Source organism: Galeopterus variegatus, unplaced genomic scaffold (assembly GCF_000696425.1).
Source record: "Galeopterus variegatus unplaced genomic scaffold, G_variegatus-3.0.2 Scaffold1220, whole genome shotgun sequence".
Classification (NCBI taxonomy): Eukaryota; Metazoa; Chordata; class Mammalia; order Dermoptera; family Cynocephalidae; genus Galeopterus; species Galeopterus variegatus.
In genome coordinates this window covers 214195-228316 of record NW_007727331.1, presented here as the reverse complement: position 1 = coordinate 228316, position 14122 = coordinate 214195, and the positions used below count along the sequence as shown (strand labels likewise).

General features: G+C 41.0%; 1 protein-coding gene across 2 annotated transcripts in view; it reads right to left on the bottom strand.

The window, feature by feature from the left end:
* The window catches only part of NT5DC1 (5'-nucleotidase domain containing 1), a 140818-nt gene that overhangs the window by 11810 nt on the left and 114886 nt on the right, over positions 1–14122 (bottom strand). For both annotated transcript variants that reach the window (XM_008575622.1, XM_008575623.1), the window contains exons 9-10: positions 2505–2623; positions 1189–1341 (exon numbers count right to left, since the gene is read on the bottom strand). In XM_008575622.1, the coding sequence (XP_008573844.1) occupies positions 1189–1341; positions 2505–2623 (272 nt within the window). The remainder of the gene's footprint in view (positions 1–1188; positions 1342–2504; positions 2624–14122) is intronic.

Below are 14122 nucleotides of genomic sequence, written 5' to 3'. Positions count from 1 at the left end.
TCGCTCAGCCAGTGAGCGGGAACCGGTCTGTATGTGGGATCCAAACCCTCTGCGGGAGCGCTGCCGCGCTCCCAAGCAGCGCACTGTAGCAGTGTGCCACCAGGCCGGCCCGTAACTAGGCTTACTTTAATCATTAAAACGTACCATTTCTGCTGTTTGTAATCATGTTCCAATATAGTGCAGTGGATAATCAACCAATGTTACCAAGATTTTAGAAAAAGTTTTGTGTATAAGCCTTAAAGTTCCATTTGAGATGTTTCCTGTCCTTATCTTAAGCCTCCTGCCACAAATGAAGGGAGGTGAAAGTGATTCTTATATTCCGGATGCTTTTATGTAGACTGGAAATTACTGTAAATATCTTAGAAATTGAATTTAAACCTAAGTGAAACAAAATGTTCATCTCCACAGAATGTAGATGTTTTGGTTCATACTATTAATCTTGAAATGATCTGGTTAATTTAGTTTGTAATTATATTTTTGAAAATTCACTTAGGCTGAATAAAGTAACTGGAAATACAGAATTAAATCCTTTTACATTCAGACTTTGTACTCACAAAAAGATTGTGCTTTATATATGTTCCATGCTTGACATTTAGTTAGAAAAGCTGAACTGTACTTTTCTTAATATTCATAAAACAGAAGAACTCTTATACGGTACTTTCTTTTTAACTCTCTGTATAGAATGTTTCCTTTCTGCTGTAGCAATTGAATTGTTTCTAGTCTTGTCCCCTCCACACGGAAGCAGGAAAGAATGTGAACTCTCATGAGGTGCAGTACTTACTTCCTGTTCTGGATGAGCTGCTCTGGCCTTCGCGATGGAAGTGTGCTATGCCGAGCAATAGGCCTGAACTTACATATTTAAAGGCTGACTTTTATAAGTTGTGGTTCTAGTTTTGTGTCAAAAGATAATTTGTGGAAAAAACACATGATTGTTTCATCTGCCTTTAAATACAAGCAGAAAGATACATGATAGAGGATTTTCCACAAAGCAGATAAAACACCTAAGCTGGCCTGAAACATGCTAAGGATGAGTGCATTAATACAAACACTGCCTCAAAAACAAACTATGGAAACACGAGGGCTCAGCATGACCGCGATAATTTTGAAGTCAATTAGTATGAGGAAACTTTAGCTTTCAAACATAAAGGTTTTTCTTTCAAGGAAGGAGCTGACTTTTTAGTCCCTTACCTCATATTTTCCTTTCTTCTCTTGAGGCTCTGATTCCTCCGGCTTCCTGCCTTCGTCCCCTCTGAGCTCCTCTAGGATGAGGACTGTCTCCCAGTTACTATAGTGGCAGGCTGGGAAAACATCTGAATGCATACTGTCACCAAAGTAAACGACCTGTGAGTCAGACAGAAAATTCTGTTTAAGGCATGAGAATTGTGAAAGAGAGTGGTGTTCATTTCACAGAAGGCAGAAGAAAATTCTTCAATAGGCATCAGAGTCTGACAAAAATTCCACGAACATCTTAAACTTCCTTGAATAACTTGACAGGTGACCATCAACTTGTCCCATTTGATTCACAGGGCACCAGGTTTGTGTGAAGTTACACAATGCACTTGCAGGTAGAAGAAAGGCAGAAGATTAAATAAAAACTTTATTACATTTTCCTAAAGAAGTGAACCCATATGTTTATATATATGTGTGTGTTTACAATTACACCTGCCCCTGGAGTTGAAGAGCTGGTGAGATATTAGAGACAACATGTTACAGAGAGTTATAGATTATTAACAATGCATATCACAACCACTTTTCAAAAGACTTTCTGGGCCTCACCTCATATCTGCTGAAACATAGTCTCTGAGAGTGAGGTTGGGCATGTGGAATCTGGAAAGCTCCCTAGGTATTCTGAGGCAAAGCCCCAATTATCTAGTCCGCATCCCTCAATTTACAGATGAGAAAACAAGTTTAAGGGATATAAACTAAAACCTCCAAGTCAGGATACTCTGTTCACTAAACCCCTCAGGAGTCTCCATGTGGCTATGGCAATGTGGGAGCCAGAGGAGCAGGGCTCAGTTACCCACTGATATCTCCTGCTTATGGGGCTCCTGGCAGATATTTTTTTAGAAGAATGTGTTCTGCTGTTAAAAATGAACCAATATTCAACATCGGCAATGTGGGATGTCAAAACCAAGTGTATCTTTAGTCTAGTCTGTACTGTAATTTCAGTAATTATTTGTTTTACGTGTAAAAACCTTTTTGATGGATTGTTATCAGGATATCATTCCTCAGGCATTTTGTACCCTAATCAGTGTAACCCCTAGATCTGTGGCCCCTGCTTGGAATCTTTACTCTTTATCTGGGACAGATAAAGACCCAGTCTACATCAACAAAGGAAAGGCTTATTAAGGCAGAAGAGATAAGAGGGCAGATTTGGTAGCTGGGCAGAGGCAGATGATTCCCCCCGGCTACGTAGGCTGAATGCATGGAGAGTCACCGTTTTAGTTTACAACTGTTTATGTCTCTAAGTGGACATCAAGGACTCCACCTCAATCAGAAAATACCTTGGGTTCAGGTTTGCCAGTCATTTTCTTCAGAAGCTCATAAAGGTGGACCGCATTTCCTTGGGAGTACCAGCCAGGTTTATCCAGAGATGGCAGTGCCTCCTGTTCCTCGTCATTCTCTGAAAGTACAGTTTAACAATCACATACTTTTTAATCAAGTGAGAGTACCCAGTTGTGCAGACCACAATGAGGAAATGTACAAAAAGGAACCATGTGGGGAAGGGAGCACCTATTACAAGCACTTCATGGTATATATATTTGTTAATCCTACGACCCTCTTAATTGAGAAAAATAAGGCTCAGGGAACTTATTTTGCCCAATTTCTCAAAGATGCTAAGTGATTTATTCAGTGATTAGATGTCTGCCTGACATCATGCCCCTGCTTTTGCAAAATGGTTTATAAAACAAACAACATAATGGAAGCCCTTAGGTCCTATCCTTTTGGAATTGCGGGTGGGAGAGATAGATTTTTAGATAGTCTATTAAATCCAGGCTTAAATTTTGCACCCTAGGTGCCTCAATTGCATTTCCCTAGTCCCAGCCCAGGGTGGGGGTGGGGTGGGGTAGTAAAAGCACAAGTTTGTGCCCTACTCCAAGCTGTCCTCTCCCAGCACCTTACATGCCCATTCCTGTTAAAGCTGGGCTGGTGAAAGAGGTAAAATGTCTTGGCCGCTCTGGATCTTGCCAGCTGTTTCACGCTTTGTACACAAGCCAAAAGCTGAAGACAATCTGCTCACCAGCAAGATCGTGGAGGAAGACTGAGTAAGGTTTAATGAAAAGGATGCTTTACCAACAGCGACTCTGGTAGTTATTGGTACAACTTTGGAAATTGTATGAAAAAAAAGAATCATTCTTATTTTCTACATTAATTGCATGATTTCAGATTTTAAAAAATTTATTATTTATTACTTTTTAAATTCTCTCTGCTCTGCCTCTAAGAAAGTTCCTAATGCAATATAGTTATACATTGTGCAGAGAGCCCTTTTGTAGGACCAGAAGCTTATATAATTAGAAAGATCATCTTTAAGAGAGCGAATACAAAATTAACAGAACAAAATTGCCATGGTCTGTGCCAGGACTTGGAAGGAACAAATGAGGGGTCCTAAAGATGAAGGTTCTTTAGCTTCACTGTAAATTAACCCTGGAGTAGGACAGGGAGGAAACGAAGGGTTTAGAAAGAAGGAGGTAAAGCTAGGTCAGTCAGTCATTAAAAATACATCTCTGGCATTATTAGTAACTTTAACTAAATCTAATTTCCCCTAAAGAAACTATATGTAAATGTCACAGACAATCACCCTAAATCTCTGTTTAGAACACAAACTACCTCGAATACAGTACCAAAGAATTTAAGATTTACAAACTAAATGTTGGTGACTGTAACTGAAAATGGAATGTAATTTATTAATCCTGTAACAAAAATGAATCAAATTTATCACAATAATATGAGGTGAATTTCTACATAACCTCAGATATTTTGAACAACGAATTCCAAAAACACATTTATAGATAAAGTCACATCATAGCAACTGACAGCTTATGGTCAAGCAATGTTTATGCCTGTCTTGCTGCCACTCCAACAGCCATTTCTTAATTCTCCTGCACAATCAAATAAAAATCTCACTATTCTCTAAAGAATAGGTCGTAAACCAAACCACATATTAGCCTAACATTAAAAGAGTCTAAGGAGATTTAGCACATTCCTGGAGAAACACGGTGAAAAGGATCGCTTCTCCTGTCTGTCTGTCTGTATTTATTTGGTACAGAATGTCTTACTATGTAAATAATGTGTTTGATGGCAACTGAAAAATGAATAGTTTACAGAAATATTTTTGAAAGCAGATTTACATTTGATAAGTGGATGCCCACTTTACAAGAACAGTGGGAAGGGAATATTTCTATTGCTTATTAAAAACAAACAAAAAACCCACACAACTATAATTACTTAAATGTTGGAACTCAGTAATATAATAAGCAGCAAAAAAACCGAATCAAACCAAAACAAAAAGCCCACTTTATATAGACATCACCTGCTCTCCTATTTCCAGACCCCTACACTGGAAGCTGCTCTGCAGTGTAATCTATAAGGGCAGCTTTGTTCTGGCAGAACCTTCACAGCGAGGAAGCTGTGGGACTCAGAAAATTAACTCCAGCAAGTGAGAGCCAGTGAGGACTGTGAAAGCAACAGAGCTGAGGTGGAAGCTGTACAGCCCAGAGGAGCAAGCTCAGAGAAGTTTCAAACACAATGTTTATAAACCCAAACACCTGAACAGTCTTTAGACAGGGCACCACACTCCTTTTCATGGTCCACAGGAAAGTTACCTCCACTTCTACTTTCACATAATATTAAACAGTGTGCCCAGAGGAGTACAGTGAGGACACCAACTTAAAAAACTTTAATTAGAAAAATGTTAGAAGATAATAAGTACGATAGAAAAAAAAAATAAAGGACAAAGAGGATATAGGGTGACTGATTTGTTTCCTCAGTATTAAAATGGGGATAATTACAATGCTTAGCTCATAGAGTGGTTGTAAAAATAAAGTAATACAGGTGAGGCACATGGAACAGTGTCTGTCTGCCACATAGTGTTTAAGGAGTCTTAGTTGCTATCTTTTCAATTTACAGATGATGAAACTGATATCTGGAAAAATTAAGACATCTGCCCAGAGTTACCTAATTGTTGCAATCAGAGCCAGGCCAAGAAGGCTCCCTGTCTCCTTCTTCCTCAAAGGACTTTGAATTGGGGCAAGAAGACAGAGTGAGACAACAGCCTCAGAGACCATCTCTGAATGTGTATTCCTGGCCCTGAATGTGGCTCACAGTATTGTCACAAACAAGAAATGTTTACCTGGCATCCAAGGGCCCCCATAAGCTAGCAATCTCTACTCTGAAGGGAGTCCCAGCCAACTTACTGTGACATCCTTACCTAATATCCAAATTCAGCACTGTTTATGGTCCTTCACTCATATCAAAAATAGGTCAGCAATGGATAAAGCGAAAAAGGGGGACTTTAGAATGCATTTTGAACTTAATTTTATAAAGTTTATTGTTTTTTGTACAATCTCCCTCAAATTCACTGATAAAACAGTACTATCTCATGAAAACCTTAAACCTATATTACTTTCCTAAAATTCAATTCTGTCACAGCTTTAATTTAAAGCATTCTTAGAAGCTAGGTAGGGGCCGAGCCCGTGGCGCACCCGGGAGAGTGCAGCGCTGGGAGCGCAGCAGCGCTCCCGGCGCGGGTTCGGATCCTATATAGGGATGACCGGTGCGCTCACAGCGCTCACTGGCTGAGCACGGTGCAGCTGGTCTCAAAAAGGGCAAAAAAAAAAAAAAAGCTAGGTAGAATGCATTATTAGTTGAAGGAATCTTCCTGTATGTTACTAGAATAATTTTCTATACCAGAGTTTTTATGTAAGATGTCCAAATTATATCCTCAAACCCTTTCGCCTTAAGACTAACAGATGTTTGGGTTATAAAGCAGAAAAACTCGTAAGAGACCAAAGCTCATCCTGCAAACCACCGAAAAATTGACTTAACAAAGTTAAGAAGCAACTGAGGGTTAAAGAAATGAAGCAGAAAATAGTAAATCAAACTAAAACTCTTTTGAAACTGTAACTTGCTTTTAGGTATAGATATGTTTTACTACTACAAAGCAAATCTTTATTTTCTTATTATAAAAGCATCTGGACAAGAAGACTAAAAAAACAGAACGGTAAAATTTTAGTCAGTATAATAGTTACAAAATAAGAACGGAGAAATGATACAGTCAAGGCTATGGCTGACAGCCTTGAATAAAGATAAGTGAAACTTAGCAAAGAGAGCAGAACTTGTGAGAAAAGCTGTGTGTGCCAGACCACTGACTTTAGCCCACAGCGACCACTGCCTTCTCCAAACTCCCAAAGTGCTTGGTGTTACTTTCTTTTTTTTTTTTAAAAAGATGACCGGTAAGGGGATCTCAACCCTTGGCTTGGTGTTGTCAGCACCATGCTCAGCCAGTGAGCAAACCGGCCATCCCTATATAGGATCCGAACCCGTGGCCTTGGTGTTATCAGCACCGCACTCTACCAAGTGAGCCACAGGCCGGCCCTTGGTGTTACTTTCTTATCGATGTTTTAAAAATATGTATTTATGTGATTTTTTGGGTCAGTAATACATTTATGTATTCTTTAGAACTCTCATTTTTGAACTCTATTTGCTATGCACTAACTTCTTCTGTAAAGGACAACCATTCTTTTATGAATATAAAGGCAAATATGAATATATTTTCTTCCACTTTTTTACATGTTTATTGAGGCATAATCATCATACAATAAACTGTACATATTTAAAGCATATAATTTGATGATTTCTGGCATATGCATATTCCTGATATGGGCTGAATTGTGTACCCCAAAATTCATTTGTTCAAGTCCTAACCTGCATATTGTGTCCCCCAAAATTCATTTGTTCAAGTCCTAACCTCAGAACGTGACTGTATTTGAAGACAGAGCCTTTAAGGAAGTGATTGGTTAAACTGAGGTTGTTAGGGTGGCCCCTAATCCAATATGTCCTCATAGAAAAAATGATTAGGACACAGATAGACACAGAGTAAAGACTACGTGAAGACACAGAGAGAAGATGGCTGGCCATCTGCGAACCAAGCAGTAAGGCCTCAGAAAACAGCAATTCTACCGACCCCTTGGTCTCAGACATCTAGCTTGTACAACTGTGAGAAAATACATTTCTGTTGTTTAAGCCATCAAGTCTCTGGTATTTTGTTATGGCAGCCCTAGCAAACTAATAATATGCTCATGACCCCCTCCCCTTTTAAATGCAAATATTAGCATAATCTGCATACAGTTCTGCAAGTTGCTATTTTAAAACTATTTTATAGATAGTACATTGTGATCTGCCTCTTTTTTAAGAGATGTATTTTATTCTACTATATGCATTTTACATGATTTATAATAGTTCTCTATTGATAGACGTGTGGATTGTTGTCAATCTTTCCTTGTTACAAGGAGAAAGTTACAAACATGAGAGTATCCACACAGCCTGGCAGGATCAAACAGAATCTGAGCAGGAAACACAACTCATTTTCTTTCTTTTCTTGTCTCACTCTTTACTTCTATATTTCATAGACTGTTTTAGGCACTAGGGATAAAGCAGTGAATGAGACGGCCCAAGTCCCTGCCCTCAGGCTGCTTATATTCTAGTGGCAATCTCTGACTTGCTAGAGTTTACTAAACAATGCATTATTATTAAAAATACACTTACAATTCTTTTGATTTCTAGGATTCCTTCCTATATATTCATGTGAACCTGACTGAACAGTTCATATTTACTTGTATATATCCCTTCCCCAATTCTGAGCTAGAAGTTTTTCCCCCCAATTATACATTTTCATATACACTTTTTCCCTTTTTTGGCATGGACGGTACGACCTTTTTTAAGTAAAATAAAATGCTTGCTTGTTTGGGGGGCTATAACAAGAAAACTGTGCTGTCAAAGAAAATAAATACCTTATCAGTGAGCTGGAGCAAATTTAATACAACAGAAAATGAGATTCTTACCCTTATCTACTTTGATTTTGGGGGTCTACTATTCATTCAAAATTCTATAATAACTAATAGTAGTTAATTCCTTCAAAGTCTTTGGTTCAAATATGTTTAATTACCTAACTCTTTTCTATGCCTAATATGATGGGAAGTTTATTTCTTTTCAGAATAACAATCTTCTATTAAATGCACACACTAAGATATTACTTAGTTACTAAAATTTGTCACTGGTGATGTAGGAACAGTCAGGCAGGGCTATATATGATGCCTCTGTTTAACTAGAAACTGTGGCTCTGTCTGTCAAATGCCAAACTTAACTTGCTACAAATTCAAGAAAATCAGTAAGCAAGCCACAGTCAAATATTTAGATTAATGAATGAATTTTTGACTAGTACACTGAAGAGTCTGCCTCTTTCATTCAGCAAGCTTTTAATGCTGCTGGCATTGTGCTAGAGCAAGATTCCTGCACGTAGCTGCTATCCTTAGGATTCACACTCCAGTGAGAAAGTTTATCAGACAACTTCCCAATTATGGCCAAGTGTAAGGCACTAAACAAGAGGAGGAAATGACTGCCTGGAGCTGTATAGGAAGGAAGGTAGGGCAAAGGAGGAGGTGTTTGTGCATCGCCTTGGAACAGGGGTAGGAAGTCACCAGACAAGAGGAGGGCAAGGGCATTCCATGTACATCCTTGCCACACAAAGTGTGATCTTCTGACCAACAGCATTTGCTTCACCTGAAAATTTGTTTAGAAATGCAGAATCTAAGCCTTCACTGGGGCCTACAGAATCAGAATCTCCTTTTTAACATGATCCCTAGGTGATTCATGTGTACACTAAGGTCTGAGAAACAACTGATATAGAAAGAATAGCAGGAAGAAAAACCTGATTGAAGAATAAAAGGCAATCATTTCAGCAGGGGTAGAGAAATAGGCACCTGCAGGGAGAGAGACAGTGAGGATGAAAGGTGATTTAGCAACCAGGATGCTATATGGATTCTGTGTATATGTGATTAAATATATTTTGTGCCTAACAGTTATAAATGAATAACAAAAAATATTAAAAATATTAAAGCAAGTAATAAATGGAATTCTGTGCTAATGAAAAAGACTTGAGGAGAGGTGGGGGAGGAGTTAGAATACCTAGTGGGAGAGCAGGGCAGAGAGATTTCCGAGGTGAGGCAGATTAAACAGGACTTGATGCACTGCATACTGATGTGAAAGGGTGAAGATGATGGAGGTTTCTAGCTGGGGCAATTTAATGGATGGTCAGGTTAAGAAGATAACACATACAAGGTGACCATCATGTTCAGTTGTGTTTGGTTTCTAGGTGGAAGGAGATTATCGAGTTTCATTTCAGATGTGCAGGACCAAATACAACTTAGGAGAAGAGGTCCAGCTAGGGAAAGATTTAGGAGTGATACTAGTGATAGCTGAGGCTAAGGGACCAGAGACAGCGAGTGGGATCATAATTCCCATAGTGTGGGGAGTGGGGAGCGAATTGGCAACATTGGGGGCACAGCAGTGAACAAGACAGACACAGACCCCCTCACCAATCTTATAATCTTGCAAGGCAGGGATTCCCCCTTCCTGAAAACCTTAGCACTGGCGAGGGTCAGGTCACACAATGCATGTGATGGGGAAGGAGGCAGATTTTGCCTAGAAGAGGCTCCTTGCCCCCACACTGTCCTTAAGCACTGGCAGGGAACAGGCTGGCTGGTGGGAGATGCTCAGTGCCCACGGGCCCTGGCACCGCCATCCCTTCCCTCACCACCATGATAATGGCTGATGTCAAACCTGCGAGACTCGCCCAGGACACACCATGCCTTCCATCCCAGCAAGGTCTCTCGCATTCATTTTATTCCTCTGACCTTAACTATTTGGAGCAATGATTTAACTTATATATCACTGGGGTTTATAACAGTGACTGACATGATTTGTGTTGTGCAGTAACAACATTAATTGCCATGGAGGACAGTTTGAGGATGACACAGCTAGATGGAGGCTGGGAGATCAGTTAAGTCCTGTTAATAACCCAGACGTGATGTAATATTGTACCAATTCATACGAGGGATAGTAAGGACATCAGTAACAATGTAGTGGTGACAATTCTGAGAAAACAGAAGGACAGGTTAGATGTGAAGGGGAGCCAGGAATTGAGGATCACCAACTTTCCTAGTTTGGTTAAGATTCGTGGTTTGAAGAGTTACTAATGGAATTATGGAATATGGGAAGGGAAGCATGCTAAAATGGGAGCGGAGTTTAATGATTTCTTATAAGCACATCAAGTTTCATGTGACTCTAAGGCTGTTGGGTGTGGAGAGTTTAGAAGACATATAGAAATAGGCTTCTGCAGGTCAGGAGAAAGTGAAGCAGAGAGATAAGGAATTGGGAGTCATTAGTGTATAGATGATTGCTAAAACCATCCTTGTAGAGAGCTGAAGGACAACAGAAGAAAGGAGAGCCAAATACAGAACGCCAACATTTAAAGAGAAAGGTGAACATCGACATTTAAAGAGAAAGGTGGAGGGAAACCAGCAGTGGATACCGACGTAGAGGCAGCTGAAGAATCAGAATCAGCAGCAAAATGAACAGTGTAATTGAATGTAATGAACTAGACAATTTTTAATACGAGAAGTACGATCCTCTAATTATTGATAGTTCTGGCAATAAACACTACTATAGGTAGAGAAAATATATAGATTTTCTTGGAACAAAAGATGAAAACCTTACAAAAAATAAAAACAAACATTAATTGAGTACTTAGTTATACACTTAAATAAAAGTCTATAAAGGGAAAAATCATTAAAATTTTTCTGGCTTAATTACCAAGAGTATTATTTGAATCCCTGAAAACAGATTATTTTTTAACACCAAGGATTTTATTATATAAGACTTTAAACTAATACATAAAAACAGCATCAATTTCTCCTTTTCTACTAGACTAGTATTTCTTAGCCCTGGTACCACTGTGATTTGGAGCTAGATAATACCCTCTGTTGTGATGGTGCTGTCCGGCACTGTAGGCTGCTTAGCAGCATCCCTCGCCTCTACCCAGCAGATGCCAACGGCACCCCCCTCCCAAGCTGTGACAACCAAAAATGTCTCCAGACATTGCCAATCTTCCACTGAGGGGCAAAACTGTCATTATACTAGATCATTCTTATCAGCATATCATCATACGCAGTATATGGATATTCTAACACCTTCAATCTTAAAAAAAATACCTTTGATCCTACATCATACCTCAGTTTAAACTTCAATTCTTTGCCTCCACATCTAAAATTCTTATTTATTTATTTTTATACTTGGTTATTTAGTGCTCCCAGGTGGGCATTAACATGCAAATGAAGATCACACTTTTTTTTTTTCCTTTTTATCTTTTTTACTGACCGGTAACGGGATCGCAACCCTTGGTGTTGCGCCTGCACCGGGGACCGGCAACGGGATCACAACCCTCGGTGTTGCGCCCGCACTGCGCTCAGCCAGTGAGCGGGAACCGGTCTCCACATAGGATCCGAACTCTCGGCGGGAGCGCCGCCGCGCTCCCAAGCGGCGCACTCTCCAGTGCGCCACCGGGCCGGCCCCACATCTAAAATTCTACCAAGAATTGTCTACATTCACTGGTTTCACTACCTCCAGTGAACTGTTCAAGACACTGCAATCTGTTTTCTTTTTTCTTTTTCTGTTTTTGTTTAAACAGGTGTAAACTGTTTATGTGCCAAGCATGGTACCAAATGCTTCACATGCATTAAATCTTCACAGCAAAATAATAGGATTCAATTACCATTTTTACTATTATTTCTATTCTAGAGAAATAACTTGATATTCAGTAGGATACAGTCACTTGGCCAAAGTCACACAGCTAAGAAGTATCCATGCCTGGATCTGAATCCTCTCTAACATACTCAAGGGCCAGCTTCTCAACCCTCATGGGACACTGTCACCAGCTTTAATCCTCACCCCAAACCTTCTGGATTGGAATTACAACTATCCGTTATCCAGATGAAGAAACTGAGACTCAGAGAGGTGAAGGGGCTTGCCCAAGGTCACGTGTTGGTAAGAGATTGGTTGAAGCCACATCTGTCTTTGGGAATTGACCCCTGGACACTAATACTCCAAATAGAATGACAGGCACAGGATTTGTCAAAGAGATGGAGTTGTTGCAGGGAGCGTGGGACAATGTCTACCACTCAGAGATCCAAGAAACAGCAGTGTGGGAGCTGCACACCCACAGAAGCCACCAGCTCCCCTTGGTCAATCAGGGCAAGCTGGGTGGCAGGGGAAGCAATTACAGCCTGGGGAAGGGGACATGGCCAAGTCCCTAGCCCCAGACGAAAGTCAAGACAGATCTAGGACAGGTAGAAAACAGAGCATCCCAGAGCCAGGGAAGGAGGATGAGGGTCTTCCCTCAATCAGACTGACACCATAGAGCTTGTCCATCCCATGCCTCAGGAAAGGCCTGTCAAGGCCACCCTGCCTTCAGTCATTTGTCCATTCATGCAACAAGTAGCCACTGGAGCATATGCTCTATGCCAGGCGCTACACTGGGCACTGGGGGTATAGCAGTGGACCAGATCAAGTCTCTGGCTGCAAGAAGCCTGGAGCCTGGTTTGAGAGAGAAACACGCAAGATAAATCAGCTGTGCAGTGAGACAGATGGTGATGCATGAAGAAAGCAGTGGGTCAAGGCTGGAGTGCTTACTGCTAATCGTCTGTCTCTTGCTTCTAGAATGTGAACTTCCTGAGGGCTGGGACCTCACAGGTCTTGTTGGTTTCTCTGTCCGCAGAGCCGAGGGTGGTGTACAGCACAAAGAAGCTGCTTCACTGACAGTCATATGGTTGTTGTCACCCCCAGGCACTTCGTGGAGTCCTGGGCTGGGGTCTGGCAGAGCCTCTGGATCTGGACTGAGGACTCCCAAGCTGGTCCCTACCGCTTCACAGTCTCAGACATGGAAACAGTTGGCCAGAATGGTGTACTCTCCTTTCTGGAATCACTTCCAATGGAAACTCCAGATTCATCCTCTAACAGGCTCCACTGCTGGGCTTCAGTCTAGTCTGGTGGCAGGGGCTGAGATGCCCAGCAGTACATCTTCAGGATCAGCTGAATCCAGGAGCTCATGTGAATCGTCAGCTCTGGTCTCTCGCTGGCTCTCAGCTCTGCCCTCCTCTTTGCTGGCCTTACTTGCAGGTCAGGTTTTCTCCACCTGGCAGCCTCCAGCAGCTCCAGGCTCACATCCTCCTAGTGTAGCAGCCCCAGTAGAAAGGTGTGATCTGGTTTCCATCCCACCACTCTAAGGGAACTGCTCATCATCACACCAGTGATCTCCATCTTGCCCCCTCTGGTGGACATTTCTCTTCCCTCTTTTTAAATGCTAGCAGCATTTGTCCTAGGTGACCACTCTCTCCTCTCCTATCTGGCTTCTGAACACTGTACTCTCCTGTCTCCCCCATTATAATCTGGCTGCTTCTACACTGCACTCTTTCTTCTCTATCTTTAATGTTGGAATGAGTTAGAGCTTGTTCTGGGCTTTTTACCTATGCACATTCTCTCTCTATTTGATCTCATAAAAGCCCATGGCTTTAAATAGTTATTTGTGAGCAGATGACTCCCAAATTTATAACCTGAACTTAGTTCCCTTGGACTCTAGGCTCATTTATGCAATTTCCTAACCTAACACAAGTTATATAACTCATAGATATCTCAAAATCAATATACTGAAAAATGAGTTCTTAATAGTTATATCCCCTACTCCATACAACCCTTTCCTCTGCTCTCTTTCCCGTGGCTGTAAATGTTACCACCATCTATCCACTTACTCATTTCAGAGAAAAGAAACATCAACAACCTGGAAGTCATTTCTGATTACTTCTTTGTTTTCATCTGCTGCTTTAACAGAATCACCGAGTCCTGTGTTTTCCATCTACATAATATGAAAGGGCGGATGGACCCAAGCTGATAAGGCGACAGGACCCGAGCTGACAGTTCGCCAGAGAAGTTCCACTTTATTCAAGGACTGCGCGTACATTTATAGGGAGCTATGTTCCGGGGTTGGACGGGGCGGTAGCTGATTGGACGGGGC